The sequence below is a fragment of the Salvelinus alpinus genome, chromosome 21 (genome assembly GCF_045679555.1).
Source record: "Salvelinus alpinus chromosome 21, SLU_Salpinus.1, whole genome shotgun sequence".
Classification (NCBI taxonomy): domain Eukaryota; kingdom Metazoa; phylum Chordata; class Actinopteri; order Salmoniformes; family Salmonidae; genus Salvelinus; species Salvelinus alpinus.
In genome coordinates this window covers 9,233,748-9,261,690 of record NC_092106.1, presented here as the reverse complement: position 1 = coordinate 9,261,690, position 27,943 = coordinate 9,233,748, and the positions used below count along the sequence as shown (strand labels likewise).

The window sequence follows — 27,943 nt, the reverse complement described above, 5'->3', positions numbered from 1 at the left end:
CACCTTCCTAATATGGGGGCATCCCCTTGCCCTCGTCCAATCATTAGTCTTGTTACGTCCCACCTAGAGATGCCATGGGGCTTGTCCAGATTTCCCAACTGAGGTTTCAGTGAAGGGACAGGCTGGCTGGTAACAGGGTGATCAAGAGAGAGTGAGTGAGTGAGAGTTTGACAGAGAACAGTGTGTGATTTCAGATCTTCTACCAGGTGAATCTCTCACCTCTACCCAGGGAGGTAGCACACTGTGACAGCGGTATCAACCAGGTAGGATTAGTCTCAATCTCACTACAGTGGAATTGTCTGAGATCTGACTCATTGTGACTTCTTAGATCTGAGAGTTTGTGGACAGTACATGTGGAAGAGTGGGATTGTTTAGTTTATTTAATTACATTTTTACAGGGACAGTGCACATTAATCAACGTTTCAGTAAAAGTGCCGGTTTTAGCCAGCTGGCTAATTTTCAACCGCAGTCCCTGGGCAGGTTATTAAAAACAATTACAATATAAACAATCATTGAACAGTGAGCACACGCAGAGCAACATAGGACAAGCAAGACATAGCATACAGACAGAACAACATAGGACAAAACCTCTTGTGTTATGGCTGTTCAACTGTTTGTACATAGTGCAGAATGGAATCAAGTTCACTGGTGGTAATATACTTTAGTCTTGTTCATGTCATATCTATTCATCTAGTTATCTGCATCGTTGTTTGAGAATGTTCTTTCCCCCCCATTATTTTATTAAAAACATTTGTCTAACTGTGTTGTGCAGCATAGACTGAAGTCTGGAGACTGCACATTGCTAGGTATTGATAACATAGCTATTATTTGTTGGATAAGTGCACAGGCCGTATAGAAGGACAAACGCCACTTGTATTGTTGATACCATACAATATGCTCAGCATGGTCGTTGTGGATTGCTGCTGTCTGCTGCTGTTCCTGCTTGCAAAGATTATTGATGAGGTAGTAGCAGCACGCGATTGTTTCAAACACAGCTGCAACCTGCCGGTCACAGGATCTGAGTGTTGCTCCCCAGCCCATTAGCTTGGTATGCCATGGCAAGTTGGGTAGAATGGTAAACCCGCTATGGTGGGCAAGACCCGCCCAGAGTTAAGGTTTGAATGACAGTAACAGGCATATAAGTATTATGTAGAAGTATCATCTAAAAGTTATTTTCAAGTCATTTTTCCTCCCTCTGGTTCTCAGGCTAGGGACTGTTTGCCTTGGAAAAATGTGAATGTATTGGTCATTTAAGAGATGTTAATGTGTGCGTTGGGAATCTTTTTATGTAGCTATTTAAAAACCATCTTAAGGTTTAAAAACCTTAAAAACGTTAAGGTAACATTTAAATCTATCTCAGCCAATGAATGTAACAACTTACATAGCTGCTTGTTAGAATGTTCGGTAACAACTCCTATCTGATTTTGAACTGTGTGTGTTCCCATAGCCCTCTCCTCCCTTTGATGGCATGTGTTGAATGTCTGTGTGTGTGATCCCCCTGCCATTCCTCTGAGGACTGGGGGGTCAAACGTGTTAATGGGATACCAGCACCATCCACGGGGGTGGGGGGGACAGTCTGCTCTGGAGTTATCGTCACTGCAGGGATCTGTTATGAATGTTGTTGATATACTATAGATAGATGTTTATGCCACTGCGTAGCGGAGTGTAATGCAAGCAGCTAACCCTCCCCAAATCCAGTCTGAAATAGGGAGACTGTATCTGACCCCCTACAATACTGTGGATTCAGACAAGCTAGAGGGTTATAGATATATCACAAGACTGATTTTTATGTAAATATGAGCGTTTATGGGAGTTTTTATTTACTGGGAAAGTGTAGGATACCAGGGTATAATATCACAGGAATCCTATTCTGTTTGAGCTGTAAGGTAGTGTGACAGAGTTAGTATGTGTCACGATCGTCTATGGGTGAGAGAGAGGACCAAGGCGCAGCGTGTGCAAAATACATTCTCCTTTATTTAGAGAAAGGAAAAAAACACGAAACGAACACTGATAACAAACTAAACAAAAAAACGACCGTGAAGCTAACGACGTAGGTGCATACACAAGCAACAAACGTTCAACATAGACAATTACCCACAAAACCCCAATGCCTATGACTGCCTTAAATATGGCTCTCAATCAGAGACAATGAACCACAGCTGCCTCTAATTGAGAACCAATCTAGGCAGCCATAGACATACAAACACCTAGACAAGACACTGACCCATATACCATACAAAACCCCTAGACAATACAAAAACACATACATTCCCCATGTCACCCCCTGACCTAACTAAAATAATCAAGAAAACAAAGAATACTAAGGCCAGGGCGTGACAGTATGAATTAATGTGAATAAGAAAACTAATTATTACAGTTTCCTAGCGACAGGTTTCTTGAACAGTGGTGCGGGTCGGTAGTAGACGAGGAAGTAGCAGGGTCAAGAGGCGGTTGGGCGATTTGGAGGAAGCTGGGGAAACTCAGAAGGAAACACAGTTTGACACAGGGAAACTGCCATCAAAATACACAGATAAAAGCTGGATTTAAGATTAATGTCAGTGCTTTAAATACAGTTATTCATCACCCAACAGTGCTGTATTTGACATTATCATTGGAGAAGGAGGGTTGTTTGTGTCTTGGCCTCCTTGTTGAGTATTTATCTCACAAAATATATCAGTTTCCTGTTTATAAAGAGGCATTTCCTGTCCGCCTCAGGATGTGGCTCATTTTTCCATCTGAGCTTTCAAAGGACAAGAAGACCCTCTCTATCTCTAATCTTCAGTTCCTATAGTCCTCTTCAAAGACAGATCTCTGGATGAGGAGCCTTTATAAGTGTGACTGGCTAAAACAATCCCATATAATCCCATATTCAGTTCAATCCCATATTCAGTTCAATCTTAGTTTTGTGTAATCAGGTTGTGCATTAAATGATTCCACCTTACAATTCTGTGGAGTCTACAGACTCAGCAAAGACTCTAATGTCTGATTCATGTTCAGGGAGCACATGATGCTTTAGGAATCCAGGTTGGGTACTACTATGCTATGTCTCTCACCAGAGTCATACGACTGATTAACTCCATGTTTAGACCAGCTTCGAGTTCTTAGGAAACTATGCAGTATTTCATTTTTTTAATGTATTATTTCGTACATTGTTACCCCAGGAAATCTTAAGTCTTATTACATACAGCCAGGAAGAACTATTGGATATAAGAGCAATGTCAATTTACCAACATTACGACCAGGAATACGACTTTCCTGAAGCAGATCCTCTGTTCGGACCACGACCCAGGACAATGGATCTAATCCCAGTAGCCGACCCAAAATAACGGCACCGCAGAAGGGGCAGACGGATCGGCATCCTGGTCAGGCTTCGTAGACGTGCACATCACTCACCGCTCCCGAGTATAGTACTCGCCAACTACTCCAGTTTTCTTGACAACAAGGTAGACGAAATTCGAGCAAGAGTTCCCTTCCAGAGAGACATCAGAGACAGAAACATGGCTCTCTCGGGATATGTTGTCGGAATCGATTCATCCACCCGGCTTCTCCATGCATTGCACCGACAGAGATAAACACCTCTCTGGGAAGAGGAAGGGCGAGGGTGTATGCTTTATGATTAACAACTCATGGTGTAATCATAACAACATATAGGAACTCAAGTCCTTCTGCTCACCCGACCTAGAATTCCTTACAGTCAAATGTCGGCCATTTTACCTACCAAGAGAATTCTCATCAGTTATAGTCACAGCTGTGTACATTCCCTCTCAAGCGAACACCAAGACGGCCCTCAAGGTACTTCACTGGACTCTATGTAAACTGGAAACTATATATCCGGAGGTTACATTTATTGTAGCTGGGGATTTTAACAAAGCAAATTTGAGAACAAGGATTCCTAAATTCTATCAGCATATTGATTGCACGACACGCAGGGCTAATACTCTCAACCACTGCTACTCTAACTTCCGCGGTGCATACAAAGCCCTCCCCCGCCCTTCCTTCGGCAAATCCGACCACGACACCATCTTGCTCGTATCTTCTTATAGGCAGAAACTCAAACAGGATGTACCAGTGACTAGAACCATTCAACGCTGGTCTGACCAACCGGAAGCCACCCTTCAAGACTGTTTTGATCACGCGGACTGGAATATGTTCCGGTCAGCCTCAGAGAACAACATTGACCTATACGCTGACTCAGTGAGTGCGTTTATAAAGAAGTCACCCAATGTGACGATTAAAACCTACCCTAACCAGAAACCGTGGATGGATGGCGGCATTCGCGCAAAACTGAAAGCGCGATCCACCGCATTTAACCATGGAAAGAGGTCTGGAATTATGGCTGAACATAAACAGTGTAGTTATTCCCTCCACAAGGCAATCAAACAAGCAAAATATAGGGACAAGGTGGAGTCGCAATTCAACGGCTCTTACACGAGACGTATGTGGCAGGGTCTACAGGAAATCACGGACTACAAAAACAAAAACAGCCACGTCACGGACACCGACGTCACGTTTCCAGACAAACTAAACACCTTCTTCGTCAGCTTTGAGCATAATACAGTGCCACCGTCGCGGCTCGCAAACAAAGACTGCACCCTCCCCCTCTCCTTCTCCATGGCTGACATGAGTAAAACATTTAAACGTGTTAACCCTCACAATCCCTATCCCAGTCTGTTGTCCCCACATGCTTCAAGATGGCTAACATTGGTCCTGTACCCAAGAAGGCAAAGATAACTGAACTAAATGACTACCACCCCTTAGTCCTCACTTCTGTCATCATTGAGTGCTTCGAGAGGCTAGTCAAGGATCATATCACCGCCACCTTACCGGCCACCCTAGACCCACTTCAGTTTGCATACCGCCCCAACAGGTCCACAGATGACGCAATCGCCATCACACTGCACACTGCCCTATCCCATCTTGACAAAAATAATACCTATGTAAGAATGCTGTTCATTGACTACAGCTCAGCATTCAACACCATAGTACCCTCCAAGCGGCAACTGCACCGCCCTCAACCGCAAGGCTCTCCCGAGGGTGGTGTGGTCTGCACAACGCATCACCGGGGGCAAACTACCTGCCCTCCATGACACCTACAGCACCCAATGTCACAAGAATGTCACAAGTATTAGGTAGTTGTTGGGGAATTGTTAGATTACTTGTTAGATATTACTGCACTGTCGGAACTAGAAGCAAAAGCATTTCGCTATACTCGCATTAACATCTGCTAACCATGTGTATGTGACCAATAACATTTGATTTGTATTCACAAGTCACACAGACACTGAAACCTGATTCTGTCCACATGCTGACCTATTTACAGTCCAAGGCAACTGTTAGTGAAGAATAGAATATACCACAATTAATTATAGATGTCTCTTGTTTCATAATGTACAGTTTTTAAATAGGATATTGTATCTGAGGTATATTTGTGAACCTTATGGGATAACAGTAGCACAGTTGGGTCCAAATTATCAGTTTAAAGCAGGAGTAGGCCATCATTTCGGCTCGAGGGTCACATTTCAAAATTCAGCGGAGGGCAGCGCAAATTTTTCTCTGGACCGATCTGTTCGTTAAAGCAATTTGCGGGCCAGAAAAAGCGCAGTTATTTGAAAACGTATAGTTCCATTATAATTTCTACATACTTTCTGTTTTGTTTTAGACGTTCAAACGTGTCCTGGAGTGTTTGTTTTTTTACGCCAAATAATCTGTATGGTTTAAAGTCTCTGACATTTCTGGGAATGCCAGCTATGCCGAGTAGGGCTTTCCCTTCATTGGCCTGATAAACAGGGAATTGACAACATCCAGCAGTTAAGATTGTGGAGTCTAACGTGGGTTTCTTTTGGACACAGTTGGGGGAATAGATTTTAGATTTTTTCACCACAACTCAAGCTGGCATAGGTCCCCTCTAGTAGAAGTAGTTCATCTTCGTGGGAAAGTAGAGATCAATAACTGACGAAAACAGATGGGGGTATTTGGTAAAACTAAAATCTATATGTAGCAGTTTTAGGAGGTCTATTCATGAATCATAATGTGCCCCGGCATTGAACTGTTTGAATAAACAGTTTTTCAAATCCAATAGCTTTAGAATTAACTTTATCCCTGAGTTGTACACAAACTAACCACTTTTTCTCTGTAAATCTTGATGCTATTTGTATTTGCACGTCAACTTATTACCAGAATATTATTGACAACAAAGGGTCCTTTCTCTTCACCCTGGGTCTCATGACACTCATTGAATTAGCACCAATCAGGTTAGCTTTCTCCACACAGCAGGTCTGTAGCTGCTAAGTGTGTGTCTTAATACTACATACTATGGCTGTACATATGGGGTAACTTGTGGTAGACTGTCAATGTGATGGTTACTGTAGATGACTCTCCAACGTTTTCAGTCCAAGGGAAATTATTATTTTTTGTAACTTTAGAGGATGCTCTTTTAGTTGCCTAGTTGCTAACCCAATTACTGTAACTTTCCAAATGATGGAGAAAACAAACACAATTTATCCTCTGCAGAATTCCATTAGTATTTGGCCATGGTGTCTAGATGACTAGCCAAATCAGTGTCCAAAGTGACTGACCTGGAAGCCCTTAGGATTCAACTGCTGAAAAATATGTACAGAGCAAACAAGACACACAGCGCTTCCTATCAAAGCTATGTTTACTGTATGTGGGGACTTTTAAATATTCATAAGGTGAATATATTAGGCCCATTTCCTACTACATGGTAGTACACACGCTGTGTATTTGTTGGCACGCTGTGAGTGAAACAGCCTGGTCTCCACTGCTGAAAGCATGTCCCTGAGACCTCTCTAGATCTGGTTGTTTGTTCTATTTGCTTATAGTTCTTTGCCTTGAACAATACTCTTATTCAGAAAGACAATTCCAGTATCAAACACTACGATGGAAAAGGGTAGGTCTATGTGTTCCGTTGTGCAGAAACCTGACTTCATAACCACTCCACAGCATAGCCAAATAGAGACATATTCCAATTATAATTGAATTAGATATTGCTTAATTGGAGATTAGATACCTCATATCACTTTCATTACTCTGGCGTTGTTGTTGTTGTTGTGCAATCCGCCAAAAACAAAGCCACACATCACAATATCCCATTCTTATCCCATTTCTAACTAGGGTCCTGACTGATACCCTGCTCAGACTGGGATCAGGCTGTTTGATGTAGGGAGAATGTTAGTGAACTGTCCTGTCCTTTCCCATTTCCTAGAAGCAAATAGCTGACCACCAAGTCAAGGTCTGTTACTTCATTACCAAATCTAATAGAGGAAAACCTAATCCTGTGAACCTGCTTGATGAATTAGGTGCAATGTCTCAATGTATAGGACCAATGCATTTAAAAAGACATTGAGAACATTGAGGACACCACATCTGACCGGCGAACATACCATGAGAACAGACGTACACAGACAGTACCGTGTCCTTCTCCAATGTTAATTCGAAACCTTTTCATTTACCACAGAACACCAATCCCATAATGCGAAATGAAACAGATGGGTTGCCAGATTGGAGGTTAGGTTGTTTTGCTGTGTTGGACTGTAGTCTGCAGGTCCCTCTAAGCTGACTGGAAGGGATCCATGCCGTATAGATCAGTCAGTAGTAAGCCTGCAGATGTGGGTCAGAGAGAGCTGGATCTATATAAAGAAAGTGGTCTGACCTATGAGGAGCACTCACTGTGCAGTGCAGGGAGCACTCTGGGCCAGCTGCTTCTTTCACTCATACACATATTACGGTGGGGGGGGGGGGGGCAAGCTGTCTCTAAATAATTATAATTGAACCATTGTCAGGCGCAGGAGATCGAACTTGGTATAAAACGGAGCAGTTTAATAAGTGCTCAAGAACTCCGAAAACCAAAATATAAAAAATAATACAAGTGGGTACAAAACCTGCCGCACACCAGAACATATCTTGCACAAAGCTTACAAACAAACAATCACCGACAAGGACATGAGGGGGAACATAGGGTTAAATACACCACATATAATGAATGGGATTGGAACCAGGTGTGATACAAGACAAGGAAAATGAAAAGAGGATCAACGATGGCTCGAAGGTCGGCGACTTCGACCGCCGAACGCCACCCGAACAAGGAGAGGGACCAACTTCGGCGGAAGTCGTGACATATTCCAAATTAAACAAACACCCCCACCTCTGTGTCATGGTTTAAAAAATGACAATGTGAACAGTGCACTGTTTGGATGCTGGAATAATTTTAGAGTGGACAAACATGTGCAGGTAGCCTACTTTTGAAGTGATTTGTTTGACAATCAGATGAACACATGCTGAGTGGTTGTGTCCATGTGTTCATGCCACATTAAAAGGTAATACAATTTGTACGCTAAATGACGTCTTTACAATTAGGCCCATCAAAAAGCTCATGTCAAGCTCATGCGCACATACAGTAGGAGGTCGCATTAAAAAAATAGAGACCTCCCCAAATGTCACGGTCTAATTTGAACTCTGCTTTACCTGGATATTATGGATACAAGCTCTAAGTATTTCATGTTTTTAAATCAGCTCAAAAGTTTGTTTAATTTAGCTATGTCGAGAAGTTACAGCCATTCAGTTATTTCTTGATACCGGTATTAACATTATACAGATCATAATAGATCAGATGCGTAACAGCCTTATTATTGCAATGTCCAGTACTCATGAAGCATACTATCCAGGGCGGGTGTCCCTGCTTTCACAACCTTTAGCCATCCTGGACAGGAGCACTCTGAATGTCTGTAATTCTTCTCGTGACCGGCTGAGACACCCGACACTCTGACACCACCCATAGAGGCATGAGAAATACGCTGACACTGAGTACTGGATCCCCCCCTTGACAAACACACACACACACACACACACACATAAACACGCATGCCAAGACTGATCAAAAAGACATCACATGAAACCAAAAGGGTAGGACATGCATGACATTGCTGGGGACCAGCAGAAAAGTCAAGTGCCTCCTGCCTATAAGTAGAGGGCTATTGAGGGGCTAGGGTGGGTGGTGCAGTGATATGCAAAACCATGGAAATAATTCCAAGAGTGCCATAGCAATGCACCGCAGTCTGGAAAGTCACTAAATCTAATGGTTGGAAATCCATGGGCATGCCGCAATACCTGCGTCAAGCGAAAAAAACGATAAAATAGAGAAGGTATAATCTTACAGTATATGCATGTGTGTATCCATGTACTGTATCCATGACATTATGCCATGCCAATGTAGCAGTGGGGTCAAAACAGACAAAGTAAAGCCATTGATGATATCTATGTGGTGATATAGTCTTGTTGAGATGTGCCCTCTGTCTGTGCATCACACGCCAACATTGACACAATCTCCTTCTGTTTGCAGACTCTGACAGAGAATTGGAAGAAAGTCATGTATTTACCCAGGCCAGAGAACCAGCCGTGAGTAGCCACTATCTGGCTTTCACTTGTTCCAGACATGCTATTTGCCATATCTGAGGTGGTGTACTGCAGTGCTGTTTACTGACCTGTTGAACTTGGTATCTCCTCTACTGAGCCAGGTGAAAGACAAAAGGCAGTCTCCCCCTTCAGACAGGCCTCCCACCGCCCCCCACGCCAACCCTCACCACAGTGCCTCCCCAGAGGACCAGGAGAGCCCAGAGAGAGTGGTGAGTTGAGAGTGTTTGGATATCCTAACACACTCAAGCCAGGGATGGATAGGATAGGAAAGAAAAAGAGCCGAGAAAAGGGTCTTAGACACACAGTTCTGCTGTATACAAAATAGACACTGTACATTACACACTCAGCATAATACATACATTGCATGTTACCCCTGTCATGCACGTTGTACACTTCACATACATAATACATATTGCACATTTCCCTCACATTCTGTCCGTGGCGTACTAACCCAGCTCATTTTATGATAGACATGGGAATGAAGGAGTGCTTAGACCTGTTCATCTTACATGTAGGGATCCTATAGTGTCTGAGGGGAGGAGCTGATACTCGGAATTAAGTACATGGGAGGGGTCTAAATATAAATAAGGAAAGCAAACAATATATTGTGTGTTTATGGACATGCACTTACTGGTGTATAATATTTTCATGTCACTCGTATATCCTATAAAAAAATGTTTGAACCATTTCAGAATTGACCACAGTATTATGCATCATAATAATGTTTGCGGCATGTCCTCTAGTCCCCAACATCTGTGCATATTTTGAGGTGTGCTAACACAAGAGGTCAATTGTTGTTGCCACTGTGCCCTGCCACCTGCTGTATGAAAAAGTGCCATCTCTGCTGAGCTTGGCTAAATGAATGGTTGTTTATGTTGAGAGAAGCGACCGGGGGGATAGAATGACCTCAGCAGGTTTTGTTGTCATTGTACTTCAGTCAGTGAGGTTGGGGTCAGGGCTGCAGCTAACACAGAGTTTATGGAGTAGGTCAAAGCCTGTGTGATGAGAGAAATAATGTCTCTAATCTCATAATGAGTGTGGCTATAATGAAGGTATTCTGTCAATCCCTAATAGGTATTTTCTCTCCATATCCCAAAGCATTCATTGGCTAATTCAGTTGGCGCAAGCACACACACATACACAAAGTTCATTGGGTTTCAATCCCCTATGCTTACAAAGTTATTTACCTGCCAAATACTTGTATCTTACAGTTAACACACAATAACCTATATTGTATGTGGCCCATGCAGGATTTGAACCCATGACGGAACTATTACCGTTACTATCATGGTCCAATCAACTGAGCCATCAACACAGACACAATGCTTCCTTCCGTTTAGGTTCAGAAAGAGAAACTGCATGCAGAGCTGAAACAGGTGCTGAGTCTGAAGAGAAGCCACCTGAAAGAGTCGTCTCGTTTGGCCCAAGCAGAGATGGATTCCTCAACAGAGGTCCAAGCAGTGGTAAAGAGACAAGAAACAACTAACACTCATGAAACAGTAACATTTACACAGGCCTAGAAAACGCTCAGAATCGCATGCCATTCTACTGTTTACATTTGAAGACAAGAGACTTATATTTTATTTATTATTATTTATTTTAATGTAACCTTTATTTAACGAGGCAAGTCAGTTAAAGACAAATTCTTATTTACAATGACGGCCAACCAGGAGGCAAAAGGCCTCCTGCGGGGACGGGGGCTGGGATTAACAATAAAAAATAAAATACAAATATAGGACAAAACACACATCACGACAAGAGAGATACCACAACACTACATAAAGAGAGACCCAAGACAACAAGCATGGCAGCAGCAACATGAAAACAGCATGGGAGCAACACAACATGACAATAGACTTGTGAGGAAACCCTCTCCTCTGGTGTGTCTTTACAGGAGGAGACTGCATCTGAGGTGGTGGAGGTTGTGATGGAGACAGAGGCTGAGGCCGGAGCCAGTGGCTACAGTGTCACAGGTGGAGGGGAGCGAGGCATCTTCATTAAGGACGTCCTTAAAGACTCCACTGCAGCAAAGCATCTTAGCCTCCAGCAAGGTAACTGCACGGGGAAATTAGAGTTGCATGAATATAAAGCCATGAGACACAGCTGAGGTAAAGTAGTTATGGACTAGTTTAATAGATAGAAATAGAAATTAGAATGTTAAACAGTAAACTATTCAAACATAAATTCATTCCATACTTAGAAATAACTGAAAAAAATGCAATGTTGAAATCATCTTCTTTCTCCCCATCTGTATCCCTTCCTTGTATAACTTCCATTAAGTGTACTGTGTAATTTATTGCATGTAATGTCATTGATCAATCACCTGTTCTGACGTGCATACTGTACATTATCTTGTGCAAATAAAATGTAAAGATCAAAATGCCATGCCCTTTCATATCCTTCCTTTGATTGTCAAAAGCAAACCACAACTATAAGACTTCAATATTTCCCCCTGTTCTCTTTATCTCATTTGTGCTGTGTGCATATTAACTTTGGTCTGGTTGATTGGTGTCCTTGCAGGAGATCAGTTGCTCAGTGCAAGAGTCTACTTTGACAATGTGAAGTATGAGGATGCCCTGAAGATCTTGCAGTGTGCGGAGCCTTATAAAGTCTCCTTTTTCCTGAAGAGGACCATCGCCGGTGCTGATGTCACCATGCACCCTGGCGCCACTAGCTTGGAACTGAAAGGACCCAAAACCAAGATGCAGAAAATGGTACGGCTATGATAGTATTTGTAATTGCCAATTTGACATTGAGATATACAACTGGTTATTCCAGATTCATCAGGCTCATGTCCACCTAACTCATACTTGCATATCTGTTGCAGAGTGTCAAGAGCATCAAACTTTTCAAAGCGAGGAAAAAGAGGGGAGGACGTTTTGGATTGAAAAGGCTGAAGGAAAACAAGAAAGGGAGCACTGGAGCAGAGTTGGAGATGGAGGGATCACCTTCCAAGGTGGAGCTCAACCCTGTCGATGTGGAGTTTGCCTTCCCCAAGTTCAAGCTGAGGAAGGATGGGAAGGCAGAGGGAACTGAGCAGCATGGAGGAGTAGTCGCCACTGGCAGGAAGAAGAGGATGATAAGGTGTCCCAGGATGAAAGCAAAGGGTGCTGAGGCGGCTACAGGAGAAGTTGACATGACGCAACCAAAGGGACAGGCAGATGTCTCCCTGCCAGATGTGCCTGGAGCTAAAGTCAAAGTTAAAGGAAAGGGCCACAGGTTCGGAATTCATTTCCCTAAAACAAAAAAGATAACATCGGACACTGCCTTGTCTGAAGGGTCTCTGGAGCTGAAACCTCCTGATGTCAAATTCACACCACCCTCAGTGGAATTCAGTTTGCCATCTGGAAACAAGGAAGTCAACCTACAGAAACCAGAAGTGAAAGTCAAGGAGGGGTCAAAGTTTATGCACCGAGAGGTAGAGCTTTCATTAGGACTCCCCTCAGCCTGTCACTCTGATGAAATTGATGGTGAGATAAAAGCAAAAGGTTTAGCTGAAGGAGTTGAAGGGTCAACAGGAGTGTCTAGCATTAAAATGCCAGCTATTGACATCTCTGCACCCAACATCGATCTGCAGCTGGACACCCGGCGTAGAGTGCCAGACGAGATAGAGGGACCCTTTTTTAAAGGGCCAAATATATCAATGCCAAAAACTGACATCTCACTACCAAAGATTGGATCATCCGATATGGATATTGAAGGTCCAGAAAAGGGTGGAAAAATGAGCCTACCAGCTGTTGACATTTCACTGCCAAAGATGACATCAGGAGAAGCAAATGTTGATGTGGAAGGACACATTGGAAAGGGAGGCAAGTTCAAAATGCCAACTTTCGATGTTTCTCTTCCAAAATTCAAGTCTTCAGAGGAGGACATGAATATAGAGGGGCCTGAAGTCAAAGGGGAGTTCAACATGCCAAAAGTTGACCTTTTACGCCCAAAAGGTAAAGCAGGGGGTGAGGTGGACATTGAAGGATATTTAGGAAAAGGAGGTACATTTCAGATGCCCACATTTGACAATTCTCTACCAAAAATCAAGTCATCAGACAGAGAAATGAATGTAGAAGGACCTGAAGTGAAGGGTGGCAAAATTAAAATGCCCTCTATTGGCATATCTCTCCCTAAAGGAAAAACAGAGGGGAAAATTAACATTGAGGGACATTCTGGAAAAGGAGGCAAGTTCAAAATGGTCTCATGTGACGTTTCTCTTCCTAAAATGAAGGGCAATGCTAGTTTAGAGGGACCTGAATTGAAAGGGGGAAAGTTTGAAATGCCCACACTTGATATTTCCCTTGCCAGAGGAAAAGCAGAGGGTGAAGTCAATATTGATTCAAATGTAGGAAAAGAAGGAAGGCTCAAAACGCCCATAATTGATATTTCTCCTCCAAAAATTAGGTCGTCAGGAACAGAAGTCGATGTAGAAGGGCCTGATGTAAAAGGAGGAAAGTTCCACATGCCACAAGTAGACATTTCACTTCCCAAAGGAAAAAGCGAAATTGACATTGAGGGAAATTCTGGAAAAAGAGGGAAGTTTCAAATGTCCACATTTGATGTCTCACTTCCAAAAATAAAGTCACCAGAGGGTGACATGAAAATAGAAGGATCTGATGTGAAAGGCAGCACATTTCATATGCCCATTATAGATTGTTCACTTCCAAAAGGAAAAACAGAAGGTGACATCAGTGTTGGAGACGCATCTAAAGGCGGAAAGTTTCACATGCCTTCACTTGATATTTCTCCTCCGAAAGTGAAGTTACCAGAGGGTAAAGCCAAAGTAAAAGGCCCTGAAATCAAAGGGGGAAAGGTTGAGATAACAAATATTGATGTTTCCCTTCCAAAAGGCATAACAGCGGGAGAAGTTGACATTGAAGGCCATGTCAGTAAAGGGGGAAAGTTTAAGATGCCCAAATTTGGCATTTCTTTCCCGAAATTTAAGTCACCAGAGGTTAAGGTCAACACAGAGGGACCTGAAGTCAAAGGAGGTACGTTTCACATGCCTACAATTGACATTTCACTACCAAAAGTAAAAGCGGAAGGTGACATCAAAGTTGAAGGAGATTCTGACATTTCCCTTCCAAAAATGAAGTCACCAGAAGCAGATATCCTTTTAGAAGGACCAGAAGTCAAAGGAGGAAAGTTTCAAATGCCAACAATTGACCTTTCCCTTCCAAAGGGAAAGGGAGGAATTGACACTGAAGAACATTCTGGAAAAGGAGGCAAGTTCCAAATGCCAGCATTTGATATATCACCAAAAATGAAGACACCAGATGGTGAAGTCAGCCTAGAAGGCCCTGAAGTCAAAGGGGGGAACATTAATATGCCAACGATGAACATTTCTCTTCCAAAAGGAAAAATGGAAGGAGAGGCTAAGGAACATGCAATCAAAGGGGACAAGTTTCAGATGCCCTCAATTGACATTTCCCTTCCAAAAATGAAGTTGCCTGAAGGTGAAGTCAAAGTAGAAGGCCCCGAAGCCAAAGGGGGAAAGATTGAAATGCCATCGACTGATATTTCACTTCCCAAAGGAAAAATGGAGGGAGAAATTGACATTGAAGGACATTCTGGAAAAGGAGGACGATTTCATATGCCTACATTCAACGTTTCCCTTCCAAAAAGGAAGTCACTAGATGAATATGTCAGTTTAGAAGGACCGGGTGTCAAAGGAGGGAAGTTTCATATGCCCACAATGGACTATTCCCTTCCCAAGGGAAAGGATGAGATTGAAACTGAAAAACATTCTGGAAAAGGAGGAAAGTTACAAATGCCCAAGTTTGATGTATCGCTACCAAAAATGAAGCTCCCAGAGGGTGACATCAAACTAGAGGGACCGGAAGGCAAAGGCAGCAAAATACATATGCCTAACATTGACATTTCTCTTCCCAAAGGGAAAACTGAAGGAGATATTGAGGTTGAGGGGCATGGTGGCAAAGGGGGGAAGTTTCACATGCCCTCAATTGACATTTCCCTTCCAAAAATGAAGTTGCCTGAAGGTGAAGGCAAAGTAGAAGGCCCCGAAGCCAAAGGTGGAAAGATTGAAATGCCAACGATTGATATTTCACTTTCAAAAGGAAAAACAGAAGGGGAAATAGACATTGAAGGACATTCGGAGAAAAAAGGAAAGTTTCACATGCCCACATTCGACATATCCTTACCAAAAATGAAGTCAAAAGATGGTGACATTAAATTAGAGGGTCCAGAAGTGAAAGGCAGTAAAATACATATGACTAACATTGACATTTCTCTTCCAGAGGTGAAGGCAGAAAGGGATATTGAGGTCGAGGGGCATGGTGGTAAAGGGAGAAAGTTTCACATGCCCTCGCTTGACATTTCTCTTCCAAAAATGAAGTTACCTGAGGGTGAAGTCAAAGTAGAAGGCCCCGAAGCCAAAGGTGGAAAGTTTGAAATTCCAACAATTGATATTTCACTTCCAAAAGGAAAAGCAGAGGGAGAAACTGACATAGGACATTCTGGAAAAGGAGGAAAGTTTCATACGCCCAAGTTTGATGTATCGCTACCAAAAATGAAGCTCCCAGAGGGTGACATCAAACTAGAGGGACCGGAAGGCAAAGGCAGCAAAATACATATGCCTAACATTGACATTTCTCTTCCCAAAGGGAAAACTGAAAGAGATATTGAGGTTGAGGGGCATGGTGGCAAAGGGGGGAAGTTTCACATGCCCTCAATTGACATTTCCCTTCCAAAAATGAAGTTGCCTGAAGGTGAAGTCAAAGTAGAAGGACCTGAAGCCAAAGGTGGAAAGTTTGAAATGCCAAAGACTGATATTTCACTTCCCAAAGGAAAAATGGAGGGGGAAATTGACATTGAAGGATATTCTGGTAAAGGAGGACGATTTCATATGCCAACATTCAACGTTTCCCTTCCAAAAATAAAGTCCCCAGAACCAGATGCCAGTTTAGAAAGACCCGACCTCAAAGGAGAAAAGTTTCATATGCCAACAATTGACTTTTCCCTTCCCAAGGGAAAGGGTGAGATTGACACTGAAGGACATTCTGGAATAGGAGGCAAGTTCCAAATGCCAGCATTGGATATATCACTTCCAAAAATGAAGACACCAGAAGCAAAAGTCAGCCTAGAAGGCCCTGAGGTGAAAGGTGGAAAGTTTGAAATGCCAACGATTGATATTTCACTTTCAAAAGGAAAAACAGAAGGGGAAATAGACATTGAAGGACATTCGGAGAAAAAAGGAAAGTTTCACATGCCCACATTCGACATATCCTTACCAAAAATGAAGTCAAAAGATGGTGACATTAAATTAGAGGGTCCAGAAGTGAAAGGCAGTAAAATACATATGACTAACATTGACATTTCTCTTCCAGAGGTGAAGGCAGAAAGGGATATTGAGGTTGAGGGGCATGGTGGTAAAGGGAGAAAGTTTCACATGCCCTCACTTGACATTTCTCTTCCAAAAATGAAGTTACCTGAGGGTGAAGTCAAAGTAGAAGGCCCCGAAGCCAAAGGTGGAAAGTTTGAAATTCCAACAATTGATATTTCACTTCCAAAAGGAAAAGCAGAGGGAAAAACTGACATAGGACATTCTGGAAAAGGAGGAAAGTTTCATACGCCCAAGTTTGATGTATCACTACCAAAAATGAAGCTCCCAGAGGGTGACATCAAACTAGAGGGACCGGAAGGCAAAGGCAGCAAAATACATATGCCTAACATTGACATTTCTCTTCCCAAAGGGAAAACTGAAAGAGATATTGAGGTTGAGGGGCATGGTGGCAAAGGGGGGAAGTTTCACATGCCCTCAATTGACATTTCCCTTCCAAAAATGAAGTTGCCTGAAGGTGAAGTCAAAGTAGAAGGACCTGAAGCCAAAGGTGGAAAGTTTGAAATGCCAAAGACTGATATTTCACTACCCAAAGGAAAAATGGAGAGGGAAATTGACATTGAAGGATATTCTGGTAAAGGAGGACGATTTCATATGCCAACATTCAACGTTTCCCTTCCAAAAATAAAGTCCTCAGAACCAGATGCCAGTTTAGAAAGACCAGACCTCAAAGGAGAAAAGTTTCATATGCCAACAATTGACTTTTCCCTTCCCAAGGGAAAGGGTGAGATTGACACTGAAGGACATTCTGGAATAGGAGGCAAGTTCCAAATGCCAGCATTGGATATATCACTTCCAAAAATGAAGACACCAGAAGCAAAAGTCAGCCTAGAAGGCCCTGAGGTGAAAGGTGGAAAGTTTGAAATGCCAATGATTGATATTTCACTTTCAAAAGGAAAAACAGAAGGGGAAATAGACATTGAAGGACATTCGGAGAAAAAAGGAAAGTTTCACATGCCCACGTTCGACATATCTTTACCAAAAATGAAGTCAAAAGATGGTGACATTAAATTAGAGGGTCCAGAAGTGAAAGGCAGTAAAATACATATGACTAACATTGACATTTCTCTTCCAGAGGTGAAGGCAGAAAGGGATATTGAGGTTGAGGGGCATGGTGGTAAAGGGAGAAAGTTTCACATGCCCTCACTTGACATTTCTCTTCCAAAAATGAAGTTACCTGAGGGTGAAGTCAAAGTAGAAGGCCCCGAAGCCAAAGGTGGAAAGTTTGAAATGCCAAAGATTGATATTTCACTCCCAAAAGGAAAAGCAGAGGGAGAAACTGACATAGAAGGACATTCTGGAAAAGGAGGAAAGTTTCAAATGCCCAAGTTTGATGTGTCACTACCAAAGATGAAGCACCCAGAGGGTGATGTCAAAGAAGGCCTTGAAGTCAAAGGTGGGAAGTTTGAAATGCCCAAAATTGAAGCAGAGGGTAGGAGTGGAGTCAAGTTACCAACTGTTAAACTGCCAACGGTAGACATATCTGCACCAAAGGTTGACTTAGACTTTGGGCTGTCAAAAGCTAAAGGAGATGATAGGGAAGAGATGGAGCTACTAAAAGCAGAGGGTGGTAGGCCATACTCTGGGGCAAGTTTTGACATGCCAGATGTCTCTCTCAAAATGCCAAGATTTTCGCTCCCTAAATTTGGTAGAAAGTCTAGTGGAGATGTAAACCTAGAAGGATATGGCACAGGGGGTGATATTGATATTAGCCCCCCACAAGTGGATGGTAAGGGCAGACCAGCATCAGTGGAAATAGGAGGAGATGGACAAATAAAAGGTCAACTAAAGAAGCCCAAAATGAAAATGCCAACTTTTGGAATATCTAAGAAAGATGTATCAATAGCCAGCCCTGATGTGGAAATCAAGACAAAAAAGGGGAAAGTTGACATTCCAAATCCAGGGATCAGTGTAGAACATCCAGCAGACAAAACAAATAGAAAATATAGACTAAAATTCCCAAAGTTTAAGAAGTCATCTCCTAAAGGTAAACTACCAGAGGGAGAGATAGATGTCTCAATGGATAGTGGAATGGAAGGGAAAGGTGGCTTTCATGCACCTGATGTTACAATCAAAATGCCCAAGTTCTCCATGCCAGGGTTTGGCTCAAAGGAGACAGACTTTGACAGGAGTGGGCCCCGTGCTGAACTAGATGCCAAAGGAAAGGTAAAAATGCCATCAGTGGAGATATCCTTGCCAGCTGCCAAGACATCTGAGCAAGAAATGTTAATCCCAGATGTATCTGAGGCTGACATCAGTGGTTATGAAGGAAACCTGAAAATCCCTAAAATGCCAACTATTGATGTATTAGCCCCCCATATTGATCTTGATGTAACTCTGCCTAAAGTCAAGCATGAAACAAACATTGACGGGGAGGGAGGCAAATTTAAAATGCCAAACATCAAAATGCCTGATATAGATTTATCACGTCCAATAGGAAAAACTGGTGACATTGATGCATCCAAAGTGAAAATTGAGGGAGGGGGTGGAAGATTCAAGATGCCTGGCATTAAAATGCCAAAGGTAGACATATCACTTCCAAAAGTAAAACATGGAGAAATTTATGTATCCACGGTGGAAATTGAAGGAGAATGTGGAAAATTCAGGAAGCCACATATGGAAATGCCAAATTTTGATATATCACTTCCCAAAGGAAAAAGTGGAGGGATTGAAGGGCCAAAGATGGAAATTGAAGGAGGGGGCGGAAATTTCAAAATGCCACATCTGAAAATGCCAAATATTGATATATCACTTCCGAAAGGAAAAAGTGGAGACCTTGAAGGACCACAAATGGAAATTGAAGGAGGGGGTGGGAAATGTAAGATGCCACATATGAAAATGCCAAAGGTAGACATATCACTTCCAAAAGGAAAAACTAGAGATGTTAAGGCACCTGTACTGGACTTTGAGGGAGAAGGTGGAAAATTCAACATGCCACATATGAAAATGCCAAATATTGCTATATCACTTCCCAAAGGAAAAAGTGGAGCGATTGAAGGACCAGACATAGAAATTCCGGGAGAGGGAGGAAAATTCAAGATGCCACATATGAAAATACCAAAGTCTGGAGACATCAGTGCACCAGAAATTGAAATGGAAGGAGGAGGAGGAACATTCAAGATGAAAATGCCAAATGTTGATATATCACATCCAAAAGGAAAAACTGGAGAGATTGAAGGACCAGACATGGAAATTGAAAGAGGAGGTAGAAAATTCAAGATGCCACATATGAAAATGACAAATGTTGATATATCACTTCCAAAAGGAAAAAGTGTAGAAATTGAAGGACCAGACATGGAAATTGAAGGAGGGGGAGGAAAATTTAAGATGCCACATATGAAAATGCCAAATGTTGATATATCACTTCCAAAAGGAAAAGGTGTAGAAATTGAAGGACCAGACATGGAAATTGAAGGAGGGGGAGGAAAATGTAAGATGCCACATATGAAAATGCCAAATGTTGATATATCACTTCCAAAAGGAAAAAGTGTAGAAATTGAAGGACCAGACATGGAAATTGAAGGAGGTGGAGGAAAATTTAAGATGCCATATATGAAAATGCCAAATGTTGATATATCACTTCCAAAAGGAAAAACTGGAGAGATTGAAGGACCAGACATGGAAATTGAAAGAGGAGGTAGAAAATTCAAGATGCCACATATGAAAATGCCAAATGTTGATATATCACTTCCAAAAGGAAAAAGTGTAGAAATTGAAGGACCAGACATGGAAATTGAAGGAGGGGGAGGAAAATTTAAGATGCCACATATGAAAATGCCAAATGTTGATATATCACTTCCAAAAGGAAAAAGTGTAGAAATTGAAGGACCAGACATGGAAATTGAAGGAGGGGGAGGAAAATTTAAGATGCCACATATGAAAATGCCAAATGTTGATATATCACTTCCAAAAGGAAAAGGTGTAGAAATTGAAGGACCAGACATGGAAATTGAAGGAGGGGGAGGAAAATTTAAGATGCCATATATGAAAATGCCAAATGTTGATATATCACCTCCAAAAGGAAAAACTGGAGAGATTGAAGGACCAGACATGGAAATTGAAAGAGGAGGTAGAAAATTCAAGATGCCACATATGAAAATGCCAAATGTTGATATATCACTTCCAAAAGGAAAAAGTGTAGAAATTGAAGGACCAGACATGGAAATTGAAGGAGGGGGAGGAAAATTTAAGATGCCACATATGAAAATGCCAAATGTTGATATATCACTTCCAAAAGGAAAAGGTGTAGAAATTGAAGGACCAGACATGGAAATTGAAGGAGGGGGAGGAAAATTTAAGATGCCATATATGAAAATGCCAAATGTTGATATATCACCTCCAAAAGGAAAAACTGGAGAGATTGAAGGACCAGACATGGAAATTGAAAGAGGAGGTAGAAAATTCAAGATGCCACATATGAAAATGCCAAATGTTGATATATCACTTCCAAAAGGAAAAAGTGTAGAAATTGAAGGACCAGACATGGAAATTGAAGGAGGGGGAGGAAAATTTAAGATGCCACATATGCAAATGCCAAATGTTGATATATCACTTCCAAAAGGAAAAGGTGTAGAAATTGAAGGACCAGACATGGAAATTGAAGGAGGGGGAGGAAAATTTAAGATGCCATATATGAAAATGCCAAATATTGGTATATCACTTCCAAAAGGAAAAACTGGTGATGTTAATGAACCTAATTTGGAAATTGAGGGAGATGGAGGAAAATTCAAGATGCCACATATGAAAATGCCAAACATTGATATATCACTTCCTAAAGGAAAAACTGGTGTTGTTCATGAACCTAATTTGGAAATTGAGGGTAATGGAGGAAAATTCAAGATGCCACATATAAAAATGCCAAAGGTAGACTTATCACTTCCGAAGGGAAAGTCTGGAGAAATTAGAGCACCAGAAATGGAAGTCGAAGGAGGAAAATTCGAGATGCCACATATGAAAATGCCAAACATTGATATATCACTTCCCAAAGGAAAAACTGGAGAGATTAAAGCACCAGACATGGAAATTCAGGCAGAGGGAGGAAAATTCAAAATGCCAAAGGTAGGCATATCACTTCCAAAAGGAAAGTCTGGAGAAATTAGAGCACCAGAAATGGAAGTCGAAGGAGGAAAATTCGAGATGCCACATATGAAAATGCCAAAGGTAGACATATCACTTCCAAAAGGAAAGTCTGGAGAAATTAGAGCACCAGAAATGGAAGTCGAAGGAGGAAAATTCGAGATGCCACATATGAAAATGCCAAAGGTAGACATATCACTTCCGAAAGGAAAGTCTGGAGAAATTAGAGCACCAGAAATGGAAGTCGAAGGAGGAAAATTCGAGATGCCACATATGAAAATGCCAAAGGTACACATATCACTTCCGAAAGGAAAGTCTGGAGAAATTAGAGCACCAGAAATGGAAGTCGAAGGAGGAAAATTCGAGATGCCACATATGAAAATGCCAAAGGTAGACATATCACTTCCAAAAGGAAAAACTGGAGATGTTAATGCACCTGAATTTGAAATTGAAGGTGAGGGTGGAAGATATAAGATGCCAGAAATCAAACTGCCAAAGATAGATATTACATTGCCAAAGGGAAAATCTGCTGACATTGATGCTGAAATCAAACAGCCCAACGCTGAGGGAGAAGGAAAGATTCAAATGCCTTCGATTGGTTTACCAAAGTTTACAACTCCCGACCTTGATTTGGACATGAATGTTGGAAAACCCAACCATGGAGATGAGGTTCATGAGACAAGTTCAGACAAAACTGGTTCACATTCAAAGCGAGATCATAAGATGAATATCAAAATGCCAACAATAGACATAGAGTGCCCAAAAGGAAATCTGGAGCTGGATATAGGCTTCCACAAAGTTGAGGGAAAGAAAGACAGAAAAAGAATAGAGTTGCCTGACTTAGACCTTAAAACTTCTGGTACCAAAGTTAAGGGGCCAAAAGTCAAAGGCACCAAATTCAAAATTGGAATGCCAAAAATGAAGAACACTGGAGATCAAGCATTAGATGCAGCCACAAAGAAGACTGAGAAAGACAATGAAGGGGTCAGTGGTAGATTTATGATTAAGAAGACAAAGCTTGGCAAAGGTGCAGATGTGGAGGCAGATGCGGAGGCAGGTGGTTCTGTGTTGCCAAACATCTTCCTCCCAGATGTGGGCTTCTCAGTATCCAAAGGAGCCAGCCAAGAGGGTGAACCTCATGGTCCAGAGATTAGTGCCAAATTGCCAAAATTCAAACTCCCTAATGTGGAGATCTCAGATCCTTCAGTAACAGGCCAAGGAGGAGCACAGATCAACAGTGGACAACAAGAAGACAAACTGGGTATCAAGTTTCAAATGCCTGTGGGGCTGAAGAGTAAACAAGGCTCTGCCGAGCCCACTGGCACAGATGCCAGCACCGAGAATGAATTCACATTACCTCATCTTGGAATCAAATCCCCCAAAATACCAGATATAGACTTTGATATTGGAGCATCTCAAACTGGGGACCATGGGGCAGATACAAGTACAAGACAAAAAATCAAAATACCCAAGTTCGGGGTGGCTTTACCTGCTATTTCTTCACCTGAAGCTAGAGTACATTTGAAGGACCCAGAGGTTGAAGGCCCTAAAATGCCCAAAGTTAAAAAAGCTGTATTTGTTCTGGTGAATCCCCAAACAGACCACTCCACTATGTCCACCAGTGTAGAGTCTGGAGAGGCAAACATCAAAATGCCAAAGATCAAAATGAAGCCATCGTTTGGAATGTCAGGATCCAAGGAAAACAGTGCTGCTTGGAGCATTGAAGGAGATGTGGGTGGAGATGACAAGTCAAAGGGAGCAAAGCTAAAAATGCCCAAAGTTACCTTCTCTCCAGGCAAAACAGGTTCATTTGATGTAACCCTAAAAGGTGAGGGGTCTAGTTCCAGCCTCAATGGTGAGAAAGATCCAACATTCCAGAATGGATCCAAGGAGGATAAAGCTAAATTAGGGAAGCTCAAGCTTCCAAAGATAGAGTTCTCCTCACCATATTCAAAAATAGGCAGTGGAGAAGAGGACCTTGAAATGAGTGCTAAGCTTGTCAATGAGTCCTCAGGAACAGACAGAGAAACCAAGGGGACAAAAGTGAAATCAGGCAACATTTCCTTCCCGGGATTTAAGAAGAAGACAGCAAAAGGAGAGGAGGAAACTCAAGACAATGTGGTGTCCTCATCGGCCAGGACAGAAATGCTAGATCGAGATAGTTCAGAATCACAAACGCCCATGGTCTCCATTGGCTTTGTACCAGGGAAGTCTAGGGGGCAGGCAGAGGCAGAGAGCAGCAAAAAGGAGATGGTAGAAGGAGAGCAGTCGACCTGGTTCAAGGCCCCCAAATTCAACCTGAAACACCACTCAACAGGAATCCTTCACATTACACCAGAAGGTTCTCCCCAGGGCAGCAGATCCTCGCTCCAGTGCCAGGGTTTAGATGAAACTGCTGGTACCTTCCGGCTCCAGATGCCAAGCATGCGGTTCTCCACCCAGGAGGTGTCTGAGGAGAATGTTACCACAACAAAGAAGGGAACAGTAACCGTGGTGACAAAGACAACAAAACATACGGTAACAGAGTCAAGAACTGGTCAAACCCACACATCGCTATCCCATTGTAATTACTGAAGTCCGAAGAGATGTGAGAGTAATATATTTTTCCTCTGTCCTGTTGTGACCACTGTTTTTGTAACTGTTCCTCCGCATTTTTTTTCTATTTTAGTCTTTATCATATTTGATCGTTTTACTGGTTTAAATCTGAATATAAATTAATGATGTATTGTTGTTCATATATTTTTGGGGGCAAAAATACCACACATTTTAATATCCAAAAGGAAATGTAATTTTTCAACGCCTTCCCATTTTATTTACCGACATTTACTTGGGCATGATTGTAGAATTAGACTGACAAAGAACACAAACCAATTTATCAAAAGCAATTTGTATGTAAATACAAAAACCTGTAATTATTTTCATATTACCGATGATAGGAATAGTAACAAGGACATTAGTGATTTGTGTTAATGTATCTGAGGCTTGAGGATGGTGTGAGATTTGTGGTTTAATTATTTACTTTCTTAAGCTTGTTTTTTCTTTCTGATATATTAAGATTTTTGCAATTATACCATACATTGAAATGTAAGATTAAAGGCTTCTACAGTGCAATACATTTCAACACTCTCTATGAGAATCAAGATAAGTAGACGAAACCTAAAATAATAGGAAACTATCATCTGATATGAAGGTTAATGATTTAAAGAAACAGAACACGTACTCTCTTTAATTGAAATATTTCAAAACCTCTCGGACAAAACAATGTTTCAATGTCTCCATTGAGACAGTTTATTGTTCCTTTTCTTTTTTGGTGAGTTAGAAAGTAGAAATTCAATGTGTGTGCTAAACTGCATTGGAAGAGTCTCAGCAATCTGTCAAACAAGTTTACAAGTTTTCATTAACCAGATTTAACACCTGTTGGAGCAAATAACCATATAGAAATAACCATATAGAATGGTACATGACAAGGAGAGAACATGTTCATGACCAGATAACACAGTATTTATATGTATAGAGAGATTTTTACAAATACCTTTGTGATTAGCATGTTTTCAGTGCATATGGCTTCACAATAAGCAGTTTTCAAAGCAAAGTGTTATCAAGTGACATTATAAATAATGTTGTTAAGAGATCATATTATTAATAAACCTTAATATTCCTAAGAAGAAAAAAAAGTTGTATTGTCTTCCATTTTATTGTCTTTCTAGGCGAACAGCGCCCTCTCCTGTCAAATACAGCAGACAATTTGAACGTACTTCAACGCCCTGTCACACAATAGTCACGGGCCTTTTATCAATTAGATTTGCTCACCTCCTCAGTCCTCTCTTGCCTCCTTTTGAAAAAGGTCAAAGTTAATTGAGGAGAGTCAGCGAGGAGAGTTAACATGGATAGAAATGTGCTTGCTTGAATTGAGAAGGTCCTTCTCCACCAGCCTGGTTTCATAGACTAGACGTAACATAGAAAAAGAAAAAAACGGGACACTTAAATTAATATGATCTGTTACATTTGGTATGGTTAAATAATACAGAAGGTTACTTAACTCAAAAATGAGGGAGGGAGGTCGTATAACATGAACGTCTAGCAACCGAAAAACAACTTTTGGATTTTAGCAACTTTGCAACTACTTACCACTTTTTTAGCTACTTTGTAACTACTTAGTATGTTAGCTAACCCTTCCCCTAAACCTAACTGCCATGCTCCTGGATTCTGATTGACTCTCCATCGTGCAGTGGTGGCAGTGGTCTTGCTGACCTGTCATAGTACCCCTTTTCTGTTGCTGTCTCTGTGCACATTTTGCATGCACTTCCTTGTACTGTAGCTGATGCCCAGTGGAGGCTGCTTGAAGGGAGGACGGCTCATAATAATGTCTGGAACTGAACGAATGAAACAGCATCAAACACATGGAAACCATATGTTTGATTTATTTGATACCATTCCACTCGTTCTGCTACAGCCATTAACATGAGCCCGTCCTCCCCAATTAAGGTGCCACCAACCTCCTGTGCTGACGACCTCGGGCTGCAGCTGCTGGTTGGTGTTGGGAAGGATTGAGCGAAGTCTGCTGCTCATCAACGCTGGGCTGGTGACTTGAATTTGTCAAATGGAGTGTTGCGGTACTCAAGAAGACTGAGGTAGCGGTCTCTCTTGTCTGCTTTAGCTTTGTCTATGAGTGATTTAGCAATCTAATCAGATTTTTCAGCAAGGCTTTAAGGGTAATGTGGGCTTGTGGTGATGTGTATGAATTCCCATGCGTTTGAGAAGGATTCAAACTCCTTTGAATTTGTAACAGGGGTCATTGTCAAATATTAAAGTCTCTACGATGCCATGACTGGCAAAAGCTGCTTTCAGTTTGTGGATCACAGCTGTGGATGTGGTGCTGTGAAGATTGTTGAGTTCAAAGTCCTCATTGTTCCAGGTAAACAGGACAGTTGCCACGACCTGCCAGGGTCTGTCTGGGATACGGTGAGGTATCATGGGCTCTTTGGTGTTTGAGGGACGTCATTGAAGACAGGTTGGGCATTTTCCAACAATGTCCTCTATTTGTTTGCACATTCCAGGCCAAAACAAAATATCCCGTGGTCTCTGTTTGCACTTTTCCATGCCCATGTGTCCAGCATGGATCTTCACCAACATCTCTTCTCTGAGAGTGGCAGGAATTAGGATTTTCTCTCCCTTGAAAACAATTCCATTGATCTGTGACAGTTCATCACAATGGTTCCAGAACTGTAAGATGCTCTGAGGGAATTTTCTCCTCTCAGGCCATCCATCCTGTATGACTTTCCTCAGCTGTGTGAGTTGTATGTCCTTTTCTGTTTCTGCTCGGATCTCCTTCAGTTTTGTGTCACTAACAGGTAAGTTCCTGTACATAGCGTGCATCTACATGTCCATGCCTTCACTGAGGCTGCTGTCCTTGTAGGTAAGAAACTTCTACAGGCATGCTACAGGCATGTCTTTGCCTGGACTGTGAATGATTATGAAGTCGTACTTGAAGGATCATTCTCTGTAGCCTTGGTGGGGCTGCTGCTAGCAGTTTCCTCGTGATTGAGGGTTTGGGGTTTGTGGTTGGATTTGTGGTCGGATTCCACAATGGCTTGTCATCCATAGACATACTAATGGAAACACTTACGTCTGAGGTTGGGTGGTTCAAAGGCAATTAAATATTTTGTCTCTCCCATTCACCCTCTGAATGGCACACATACACAATCCATGTCTCAATTGTCTCAAGGCTTAACCCGTCTCCTCCCCTTCAGCTACACTGATTGAAGTGGATTTAACAAGTGACAACAATAAGGGATCATAGCTTTGACCTGGATTCACCTGGTTGTCTATGTCATGGAATGAGCTGGTGTTCATAATGTTTTGTACACTCAGTGACCTACTTATCCCAAAACATCATTTTGAAATAAATTTTTCATTTAACTAGGCAAGTCAGTTAAGAACAAATTCTTATGTACGGCTTACCCTGGCCAAACTCGGACAGCACTGGGCCAATTTTGCACTGCCTTATGTGACTCCCAATCACAGCCAGATGGGATTCAGCCTGGATTTGAACCAGGGACTGTAGGAACCAGGGACCTCTTGCACTGAGAT

The 27,943-nt window shown here is 41.9% G+C and overlaps 1 protein-coding gene across 1 annotated transcript; it reads left to right on the top strand.

The window, feature by feature from the left end:
* The first annotated feature begins 115 nt into the window (after positions 1–115).
* LOC139547750 (neuroblast differentiation-associated protein AHNAK-like) lies at positions 116–25,527 on the top strand. The gene is made up of 7 exons (XM_071356796.1): positions 116–263; positions 9,356–9,411; positions 9,531–9,638; positions 10,770–10,892; positions 11,324–11,480; positions 11,950–12,143; positions 12,257–25,527. The coding sequence occupies exons 4-7, from the start codon at positions 10,863–10,865 to the stop codon at positions 24,425–24,427; spliced, it is 12,552 nt and encodes a 4,183-aa protein (XP_071212897.1). The 5' UTR covers positions 116–263; positions 9,356–9,411; positions 9,531–9,638; positions 10,770–10,862; the 3' UTR covers positions 24,428–25,527.
* The last annotated feature ends 2,416 nt before the right edge of the window (positions 25,528–27,943 follow it).